The sequence below is a fragment of the Primulina huaijiensis genome, chromosome 7, assembly GCF_012295235.1.
Source record: "Primulina huaijiensis isolate GDHJ02 chromosome 7, ASM1229523v2, whole genome shotgun sequence".
In the NCBI taxonomy this organism is placed as follows: Eukaryota; Viridiplantae; Streptophyta; class Magnoliopsida; order Lamiales; family Gesneriaceae; genus Primulina; species Primulina huaijiensis.
In genome coordinates, this window is record NC_133312.1 from 21,423,405 (window position 1) to 21,434,845 (window position 11,441).

Sequence of the window (11,441 nt, forward strand, 5' to 3'; positions counted from 1 at the left end):
AAATTCATAACCGAAATTTAATCTTTAAAACAAGTCCACTTACAGTATTTCTTGAAGGAAACGAGAAGGTTCGAATTGCACTAAACTCGGATGACTTTTTACTTCTTGCTCGAGCGGCACTTCGGCTCACGTTTTAGCCTATTCTTGAGCCATTTTTAAGCAAAGTTTCGACTAGGGTATGTTGTTGAAATTTTCGAATTTTGCAGCTATAGATTTCGAAAATTTGGGTGTAGGGAAGGCTATGAATAATGGACTATTTATAGGTGAGGGGAAGAAGCTAAATTAGGTACTCAAATCATGCCCAATTTGTATCAAATCTCACAATTTTTGACTTCAACCATTCCCTTCCATGGATGATGATTTGCTACTTAATTTAAGCTCGTTATTCCCTTATCTAACACCTTGATTGGCTCGAAAATTGGTGCAAGAGAGGGGAGAATTTGCTTCTATTTTTTTAACTCAAGTTGCATATAATTAAATATTTAAGCACCACCATAATTAGGCAAAATTTTAGTAGAACTCGAATTTTAGCAATATCAATGCCTTAATTCCTTTTATGATATCTTCTAATCTTGCAATATTTCCTAGCCAATTTCGAAAATATGTTTGCATAAGTGTATATACATTAAGGATCTCCAATATATAAAAATCTCCAATATATCTCATTCTAATACAAGAATCCAAAATCCCAAACTCTTAATATTTCCTTGGAGTAATGCCAACATTTATTTACAAAGATTCGAAAATCTTTCGGGTTTTACATATATTTTCGTTTTTTTTCCCGGATGAATTGAGCAACAGAGCTTGAAGAGCAGAGCCAGCTGCAGCTCGTCCAAAGGAAAAGAAATCGATGAAGAAGAAGATCTGTTTGAAGCAATCAACAATAAATTTATAGGTTGTTTTGTTTATGAAAATAATAATGTGATGAAAATTTTATTGAAAATTTATTAATTTAAAAAGCAGAGATCGAACTTTAAGCTATAAAACATTACCAAATAAAAACAAAAAAATTAAAAAAATACCAATTTGGTTTTTAAAGTAAAAAAAAAAAGAGTAGGTCTCTTGTGAAACGGTCTACGAATCTTTATCTGTGAGACGAGTCAACCCTACCGATATTCACAATAAAAAATCATACTCTTAGCATAAAAAATAATATTTTTTCATGGATGACCCAAATAAGAGATTCGTCTAACAAAATATGACTCGTAATACCGTCTCACACAAGTTTTTGCCATGATTTTTAACTTACATTTTGTTAATGATATATTCATATTATACATGTATAATTTTAGTTTACATAATTTATTATTTTTTATTTTAATACTAATATTTTATTTTATTGAAAATTAAATTTCACCAACGTATTTAATGATTTACTTTGAACTGATTTACTATATATATATATATATATATATATATATAGTGCCAGAGGTTGACCTGTGAGACAGGCATGTACAAAAATATTAAAGGTGCAAAATCAAGAATCTTGGAACAGCAGGATACATGTTACATAGGTCCCTCCAAGAAATATAAATTCCATGTATAATTTTCGAGGCTATAGTTAATAAATCATTATATACTAAGTTGGCCCCGCATCAAATTCTTTTGCATTCACTAGGGTCACATGAAAAGTTCATACGCGGTAATTTACGATCAAATAAAGACCTGCAAACACAGGGTTGGAGATGCTCCAACGAGTGTGATCGCCCATGAGCAAATCTACCCTCCATTCTGGTCACGGCTACAACACTAAGCAAAGATCACCCGTGTAGCACAGACTTGTTCATACATAAAACACAACTTTTAGTTTACGCGACACGTTTTTATGTCATGTCCATAGATTCTGCTTGTGATGGACGTGGCGGTAAAACTTGAGTGATGGTCTCTACAAGCTCATCGATTCTATCTTCCACACGCATGTCACATTCTTCTATAATCTGCACAACGATAACATATATTGTTTTTCAAGATGTCCAAGCACACAAAAAGGAGGGATAAAGTTAGAATCCTAATTATGTACATCCATGCTTGCTTTCATTCTATAAGGCGCACATACACAAACATGTATTGGAGGTTATTCTCACCAACATGAAAATGGATTTTCAAGATGTATAAATACAAGTTTGCTTCTTATAGTTTGTGAAGATGCAGATAGGTAAATCAATAATCATAACCCTCAGCACAGAATCGGCCGAATAGTTAGCTAGAGAACACAATTAGAAAATCGGCTTTCAGGTTCAGAGAACAAGAAAAGAAAATCGGCTTTCAGGTAAAGATTACATCACATCCATCCTACACCGATTCAAATATTTTTAATGGTGAGCTAAAGATTGTTATTTTGATCAGTTTTTCAAACAAAGACGATGTTCTAGGCTTCTAGCAACTCCACGTTATGGCCCTAAATGAGTACTATTTTTAAGTGCCTGAGGAGCACCCAACCTTGTCTTGAACTTTAAGGTCCAAATAGCAATTATTCATTTCACCGAATATAAATACGACGTTTACCGTGTAAACTTCAACTGCAGATGACGGTCTTATATTTGCAATGTTAAGAATCTCAGCCTTGGCAAGGTCATATTTCTTACACTCATCCACAAGCTTATTGATAGCGTCCCTTGTTTGATTACAAGCTGCAGTTTGCTCTAAATAATCAAAGACCTACTCACAGAAAAAAAATTTGTTAGGCATGAAGAAACCCCTTCACATAACACAGTGATAAAGAACACCAATCTGCAATATAAACTTTTAACCTTAAACTCAGATAGCAACACTGAAGCAATAATTCTGGAGGGATCTTTTCCAGCCCCTCTTGATCTTAAAAGATCAAGAACTTCAAAATTAGTAAGCGCGCCAGCACTGGATTTAATTCTGCAATAAACCATATAAATTTTAACCATTCACCAAATAAGAAAAATACATAAAAGACACTTTCACAACACAAGAACACGTTTAAATTTCCATTTAAATATGAAAAAAGATCAGTAAATCTGCATACATCTTCATTGCCAGACTTCTCAATTCTTTAACTCTATAACTTTCCTTCTTCAAGTACTTTGAATCGCCACTCCCGACAGAAATTCCAAGAATTATTTCTACCTGTAATTCCCAATAATATTTTATCGCAATTGATAAATAACATAAACCTGACATGAAATTCTAACACGTATAACTACCAAAAAAGATCCAAATTTCATAAATATTTTTTAAAAAGAAAATAAGCTTGATCCAAAATAGGTTACATCGTCCCAATCAAAGTTCATGGTCACCCAGATGCGAAAATTACGCTTTTGAACAGTGTGAGTGGATAAAAAGCAGCAAAAGGGGCAAAAAAATTAATGAAATTCCAACTTAAAACAAAATATCAAGCAAACACGTAACAATAAATTCAAAAATAAACCATCAAAAGAAATTATTCAGACAACAAAACCATAAAAGGACATAAACAAAATTTGAAAACATAGATTTTGCTTGGGTTGAACATAAAGGAGCACATCCTCTTCTCCAGAGACGAAATCGAGGCTTATTACACTTGTTTGACCACTATTTTTACTATAGGAATGGTGAAGATTTAACCTTAATCTTGTTATATGGTATTTGGTAATTTTATGACTAAAATTACCAGAACAATGAGATAGTAAAATGAAAATTCAGAATTCTAAATTTCTAATTTCATACACAAACTTGAAACCAAACAAGTATAAATTACAACTAAAACACTATCAATAAAAATTGAATAAAGCCATTACATTACAGTTCAACCTCCAAAACAATAGAGATCAATTTTAGCATGAAATCGAGCCATCAAAGAATTGTCTAAAAATTTACACCTATGTATCCTATCTAGACATTAATAATACCCAATTTCAAATATTATCTTCCTCATTCTCTTACTTAGAGCTTTATAATAATTTTAATCACATCCAATATAATGTTTTTGCAACAAAAAACATCCACCTCGTTACAATTAAACATTGCAAAGAATAAACTAGGGTTCGGCGTCGGGTCGGGTAGTCAAAATGACTGCCATCTGAACTACTTGGGTTGCATCCTAAAAATCTACAAATGAAATACAACTTAGCCGGAAAAAAAGCTACATAATCAGAATTGCACATATGGGAACACTAGATTCAACGGTTGAAACAATGTTTCCACACAACCAAAGACACCTCAACTTAGTCGCATTTGAATTTCAACTCTAAAAGCACGATACTGCAATTTCTTTGTTGGTTTTTTCCTGCCAAATTGTATAAAAAAATTAACGAAATAATGGATTTATGTTATCAAATGGAATTGCTTGAATACCATAAAGAAAATCTAAATTTAAGCCAAAAAAACGAAAGAAAAAAGGAGAACACTGCAGAGGAAGCAAGAGCATTAAAGACCGTTTCTACACACCGTATACTCTCAAAAAACATTTCTTGTACCCTCTTTCTACCAGTTCCAAAACAGAACTGATCCATCTAGAGTTCTAAACAGGGAAGAACAGTTGATCATATTGAACAGTGTATATTTAACAAATGATCAATCAAAGGTAACATAACCCAAATGTATTTGACTAAATTCTCTTCTCATACCCACTTCTCAATTGTGGCAAATCCTCAACTTGATTGAGTTCTAAAATCTACGCACATAAATTCTAACACCTATAAGACAAGTTTCAAAACCTAAAAATTTAAACGTACCCTATACTTAGCATTCAGAGAAACAAAAACATATATACAAACCAACAACGTTTACGCAAGTGGAAAGCAGAATAAAATTCTTGAGAATTACCCTAGCCTCGTAAATCCGGAAAAGCGGCACTTCAGAGTTTGCAATTTGGGGATAGAGAATTGAACGAGAAGCCGAGAGAAGGGACATATTTTTTTTTCAGCGAGGTGAATGCAAATAAACAAATAAATTTTAATACATTCTCAATTAATATATGCTACTCCATAATGGCAAGTAATTTTAACCGGGTATGCATTTTTGTATACAATAATTGTTCTCATTAGACCAATCAAAATGTGTTGTTTGAGTTGTTGTACAATTTAAACTATTTGAATTGCAATGTAATACTAGCTATAATTTTTGGTAAAACAACAAACATTAGATCTTATAATTGATATTAGAACCAATAACAAAAAAGAAAATGATGTACGTGCATGTATCTCAGATGCACTAGATGGATATGGGCCAGATCCCAAAAGCGTCAAATAATTTGAATTAATATTTTCGTTTCAAAATTTTCTATCGTTTTGACAAAAATTTAACACGTCAACCATTTAAAAGAATTCACCACTATTAATTTGTTTTCTGCCACCAACCAATCATTTTCCTACATGAATAAGGTCTCTTGACGCACGTCACAAAAATATACGCAGGTTTGGAGGGATATGATGTTAGGTAATTACATCGAAACAATGATGATCATGATATAATATAGTATTGAAAATGTGGAATAAATTAATTAACAAGAACACAAAGATTTACGTGGTTCACCCAAGATAGGCTACGCCCACGAAGCTACTACAAATCTGTATTATAGAGAGAAAATTACAAGTATATACAAAACACTTAATATCTCACCATCTCGACCATCCGAATATAATCGAGAAAATATTTTCTCCAACTCACACAATAGAACCTCACAACACTTTGCTTTCTCTTATTTAACAAGCTTTGAAATTACTTCTCATTTGGGATGATTTAAAAATGGCCGAATAACTCATCTATTTATACATGCAAATTATCGTATGAAAACGCGTTTCCTTCGTCAAAAGAAAACAATTCTTCGATAACCACCAACCACTAATTACGGTGATGTTGACATCACACATAACATTTTTCTCACTTGAAGACTTGATTCTAATCATGATTTCACATGATCATTGTAGCAACTCATATCTCTCCAACAAAAATATACGCACCTTTGGAGGGATATGTAAACTCCATAAAAGCTTCCACCATTTGAACAAGGGCTCCAAAGATTGAAAAGGCAAATGTATCAAAGCATTTATTTCCTTGACAGAATATCTACCATTTGAGCTTCCCATCCAAAATTCTACTATCCAATGGGATATCAAGAATAACTTCAGCTTCAATAGGAGAAAAATTCTGTCGCACTACTCCTTCATCCCAGCCACCCGAGTTGTTGATGAAACTAACCACTTTCTCATACTTGGCACGCTCTTGCTCAAAATCCTGACATAAAGAGACCGAAATCTTAAAACAAGACATCGCATAAAAAAGTATAACATGTAAGATTTAATGCGTACCTCCCGACTTCCTACAGGGTTTTAAATGTGTGATTGATTTTCGTATAGGACATATACTTACTGAAATATTGCGAGTATATGTTCTGGAGGCCGGTGTTTGGTGTCATCTCTCTTAAGTTTATACCTACTTGTGAATATATTTTGATTTATCTTCCTATGTGGGTAAAGAGATTCGTATAGATGAGTTTGATAATATTGATAAATCTTTTTTTAAAAAAAAATACTCAAAATTTGAGTTTTTCCAGAAGGAAACATGGGCCAATTATATATAATACGTAATTAATATCCTTAACATTGAATTTCAATTCAAAAATTGAACTCTTCACATGTTCTTCTTTTACAAGACAAGCAACCCCAGAAGTCCCAAACCTTCGGCGATCTTATAATCTAAACCCATACTTTTTTTTTGAACACCTCGGTCGATTATTAATTTCCTTGTATCATATTTCTATTTCAAATGACGTCATCCTCACCTTCCTCCGGATTATCACCGGCAGTCTGTTCAGGGTTCCAAACTCAACGATGGCAACTAAACACGAGGGTTGCGCTCGTTGGGGGACTTAACCCAACACCTTACGGCACGAGCTGATGACAGCCATACACCATATGTGTCCGCGTTCCCGAAGGCACCCCTCTCTTTCAAGAAGATTCGCGTCATGTCAAGCTCTGGTAAGGTTCTCCGCTTTGCATCGAATTAAACCGCATGCTCCACCGCCGGCGACTCATAGGCAGTGGTTTGGTTAAGGGAATCCACCGGAGCCGTAGCGAAAGTGAGTCTTCATAGGGAAATTGTCACTACTTAAGGACCCGAACCTTGGTGATCTATCCACGACCAGGATGAAGCTTGGGTGAAACTAAGTGGAGGTCTGAACCGACTGATATTGAAGAATTAGCATATGAGTTGTAATTAGGAGTGAAATGCCACTCGAACCCAGAGCTAGTTGGTTCTCTCCGAAATGCGTTGAGGCGCAGCAGTTGACTTGACATCTATGGATAAAGCACTGTTTCGATGTGGGCCGCGAGAGCGGTATCAAATCGAGATAAACTCTGAATACTAGATTTGACCTCAAAATAACAGGAGTCAACGTTGACAGGTGGACGATGGGGGATAAATTTCATCGTCGAGAGGAAAACAACCCGGATCACCAGCTAAGGCCCTAAATGATTTGAAAGAATGTATTTTTTCTATTCGAAAATAAGAACCTTGTGAAATAGTATCTGTACAACAAATAGGAGTCCTACACCCTGCGTATAACAATCGATTCGGACTAATTTATGGGCCCATTGGTAAATGAGATTGCAAAATAGAAGAAAGAAATACAAGAGGTGAGTAGGATTGAACAAAAACCTATTAAAACTAAACTAAACTAAACTGCAAGACCAAAGAAAATTGTCCGTTTGGATTGATTTTTACTCGATTATGGTTTTGATCGATTTTAAAATCAACCAAACTGAAATAAATTGTTTTGGTTCGAAGTTCAGATAAAAATACGAATCAAATCGATTTTTATAATATTAAAATTATATAAGACACTTCACTGATACATTTTATTATTATTATTTAGTAAAACAGATGAATTTGGCTTGGTAACCAACTTGCATTTGCTCACCCCACTGGTTATTCCTAGTGAAAGCTCCTTCAATATTCAAGTTAGGGGGTTGGGAAATTATGGACGAAAAGACACTAATATATGTGAGCGGTGATAGTTTTCATCCATTTTTTAGCTGTAATAAACATATTCTTCTTTTGTTTTTTTTAATGAACTAATCATTAATCACTGCAATAACAAAACAAAACAAAAAAGGAATGTTCGACCCATCAATTTTTATTAATTTAAACATGTAACATCAAATAAATAAATTAATATTTCTATATAGAAATATTGCACCTTTGACTTGGAACTGACTCGCACGCTTACTATCGTCAATTTTAGCCATAACTTGCAATCAATTTCTTTCCCATTCTCTCATTCCAAAGCTTTATTTTTCTTTTTCTTTTTTTCCCAATCCCAACTTTTCCATACTAAATTCCAATTCATACGTACAACACCACCAACACCAATGGACTTATTGCACCACCCACGCCGCCGCTGCCGGAGGGAATTCCCTCTCTCCCTCTCCACCGTATCATTTCTCCTTCTACTCTCCTCTGTTTCAAGTTCTTGGCTCCAACCCATCTCCCCAGTTGATCAGTAATCTCATTCAAACTTAAATACCTGTAAATTTTAAGCATATATCCAAGTAATTCTTCACTAGCTACTCGACTAATTCCCGCCACTCTCTTTTTGCAATGTAGGTGTTGGATCAAGAAAATTCAGAGAGGAGGAAATCATACCACAGCAGAGACTCAGCGGCCCGGGATCATCTCCGGCGTCTTGCAGATCCAAGTGTGGGAAGTGCATGCCATGTATACCGGTTGATGTTCCGATTCAACCAGGCTTTAGTATCCCATTGGAGTACTATCCAGAAGCTTGGAGATGCAAGTGTGGCAACAAACTTTTCATGCCTTAGAAAAAAAGGAAGAAAAAAAAAGCAACCATACGAGCATGTAATTATTATTCGAAAAACAAAATGTGAGTTTTTTTTTTAAATCTTTCTCATAAACTCGATTAAATTTTTGGGTATGTCTCGACAAGATTCATTCTAATCAATTGTATTTGTACTGTTTGGCAATGGCTTTCTTGTCATATAGCATAGTTTGTATTGCACAAACACAGTGTTGTACAGTATTATTGGATATATTAGAAACTTTTCAAGACTTCTAGGGAAGATTTTTTCCTAATTACTTTGGTTTTTTTTTTTATAAATTAGTTATTGAATTTTCATAATATGATGAATCTTGGTTTCACTGTAAATTTTTAGTGTTGGGAGACAGATTAGAACTTTGGGAATGTAATTTTTGCATCATCTCTATCTGTTTTTACTCATTTGATTGATTGATATATTAATTTCATTTTAGTTTCAAAGTTTACTATTTATTTTCCTCTTTTGGAGGAGGAATTTTTGGGATATGCTTAAATGCATGTGATGTGGGACTGAATGAAAGTAATTGTCGCATGTAAGGTTTAAGATAAAAACTTGTGTGAGATGGTCTCGCGGATCGTATTTTGTGAGACAGATATTTTATTTGGGTTATTCATGAAAAAATATTATTTTTTATACTAAGAGTATTACTTTTTATTGTGAATATTGGTAAGATTAATCCGTTTCACAGATAAAATTCGTGAGATCGTTATTTTTTTCGAATTTAATAATTAAATTAAACAATTGTGGTACGTCTAGTGATGCTAATTGCTTAAACTAGGTAGATAAAAGACCATTTATAAACTTGAGGTTGGTCAATTGTCATCATAAACAAAATATTTTTTGAAATTGTGGTGAAAAAGTAAAAATTTACAGTAAAAAGTAAAAATCTCAAATTCTCAAAATTATCACACTACACACTTTATAATATTTTTCTCTCAGCTCAATTATAATTTTCTTCACAAATGAGAGACCTATTAATAGAAAATCTTTACAAATAATCCAAAAATAAATTACATCATTACCTTCATCATCACACACAAATTTCAATATTCAACACCTAATTTTCAACATTCAAATATTCAACATTCAATATTCAAATATTCAATATTAAAATATTAATTTTCAACACTCCCCTTGTGATGATGATCATAATGATTGTCTTCATTACGTGTTTTTATACTGCCTCGTTAAAAACCTTACTATGAAAAACCCATTGGGATAAAAACCATAGTAAGGGAAAAAGAGTGCAGTCACGTAAACTCCCCCTCATGTTGACACTAACAATTCTTTACAGATCTCGTAGATTGCGCATCCCAATATTATATATGTGCTTTCTGAATATTGTCGTAGGAAGTGCCTTTGTGAAGAGATCTGATGAGTTTTTACTTGATTGAATATGACGAACATCAATATATTTATTCTTTTCAAGCTCCTTGGTGAATGCGAAGAACTTAGGAAGAATATGTTTAGTTATGTCGTTTTTTATGTATCCTTATTTCATTTGAGCAACACATGCAGCATTATCTTCATATAGTATCACAGGCTTCTCGTCAAATGATAATCCGCATGAGATTTGGATATGTTGGGTCATTTATTTTAACCACACACATTCACGACTTGCTTCATGTAGTGCAATAATCTCGCCATGATTTGATGAAGTTGTTACGAGTGTTTGTTTCTGTGAATGCCAAGAAATTGTTGTGCCTCCACGAGTAAATACATATCCAGTTTGAGAACGTGCCTTGTGTGGATCAGACAAGTATCCAGCATCGGCATAACCAATTATAATTGGATTAGCATCTTTTGAATACCAAAGTCTCAAGTCTGTCGTTCCTCGTAGATAACGGAATATATGTTTAATTCCGTTCCAGTGTCTCTTTGTTGGATATGTGCTAAATCTTGCCAATAAATTTACGGCGAAAGATATATCAGGCCTTGTACAATTTGTAAGATACATAAGGGCACCGATAGCACTTAAATATGGTACTTCTGGACCAAGAATATCTTCATCATCTTCACATGGACGGAATGGATTCTTTTCTATGTTTAATGATCTAACAACCATTGGATTACTTAAAGGATTTCATTATCCATATTAAAACGTTTAAGAATCTTTTCTGTATAATTTTTCTGGTGAACAAATATTCCTCATTCTTTTTGTTCAATTTGTAATCCCAGACAATACTTGGTTTTTTCAAGATCCTTCATTTCAAATTCTTCCTTCAAGTATGACACAACTTCATGAATTTCATTATTCGTTCCAATGATATTTAAATCATCAACATATACAACAATAATTACGCATCCGGATGTTGTTTTCTTAATGAAAACACAAGGGCATATTGAATTATTTACATATCCCTTTTTCATCAAGTGATCACTTAGCCGATTATACCACATTCAGCCCGATTGCTTTAACCCATATAATGATCTTTGTAATTTCACAAAATAACATTCTCTGAGTTTTGAACTTTGTCCTTCAGGCATCTTAAATCTTTCAGGGATTTTCATATATATATTACTATCAAGTGATCCATATAAGTAAGCTCTAACAACATCCATAAGACGCATTTCTAAATTTTCAGATACTGCCAAGCTAATCAAATACCGAAACGTAATTGCATCCATCACGGGAGAATACGTTTCTTCATAATCAAT

The 11,441-nt window shown here is 33.6% G+C and overlaps 1 protein-coding gene across 6 annotated transcripts; it reads right to left on the reverse strand.

The window, feature by feature from the left end:
- Positions 1-1,584: 1,584 nt before the first annotated feature.
- On the reverse strand, positions 1,585-4,878 carry LOC140980946 (uncharacterized). Of its 6 annotated transcripts, XM_073447084.1 has the most exons (6): positions 4,725-4,855; positions 4,167-4,234; positions 2,996-3,096; positions 2,751-2,868; positions 2,506-2,658; positions 1,585-1,937 (listed from the first exon to the last, which is right to left on the reverse strand). In XM_073447084.1, exons 3-6 carry the CDS (start codon positions 3,001-3,003, stop codon positions 1,824-1,826), a joined length of 393 nt encoding a protein of 130 aa, XP_073303185.1. In that variant the 5' UTR covers positions 3,004-3,096; positions 4,167-4,234; positions 4,725-4,855; the 3' UTR covers positions 1,585-1,823. The 6 variants fall into 6 exon arrangements, with proteins under 6 accessions (XP_073303185.1, XP_073303180.1, XP_073303184.1 ...); XM_073447079.1 differs by lacking the exon at positions 4,167-4,234 and having other exon boundaries at positions 4,774-4,878; XM_073447083.1 differs by lacking the exon at positions 4,167-4,234 and having other exon boundaries at positions 4,725-4,866.
- Between the last annotated feature and the right edge of the window lie 6,563 nt (positions 4,879-11,441).

Coding starts and splice junctions, on each gene's coding strand:
- LOC140980946 (XM_073447079.1), bottom strand. CDS start 4,860: ATGTCCCTTCTCTCGGCTTCTCGTTCAATTCTCTATCCCCAAATTGCA. Junction 3,097..4,773: donor TCCGGATTTACGAGGCTAGG/GTAATTCTCAAG, acceptor TGGGAATTACAG/GTAGAAATAATTCTTGGAAT. Junction 2,659..2,750: donor TGTTGCTATCTGAGTTTAAG/GTTAAAAGTTTA, acceptor TTCTGTGAGTAG/GTCTTTGATTATTTAGAGCA.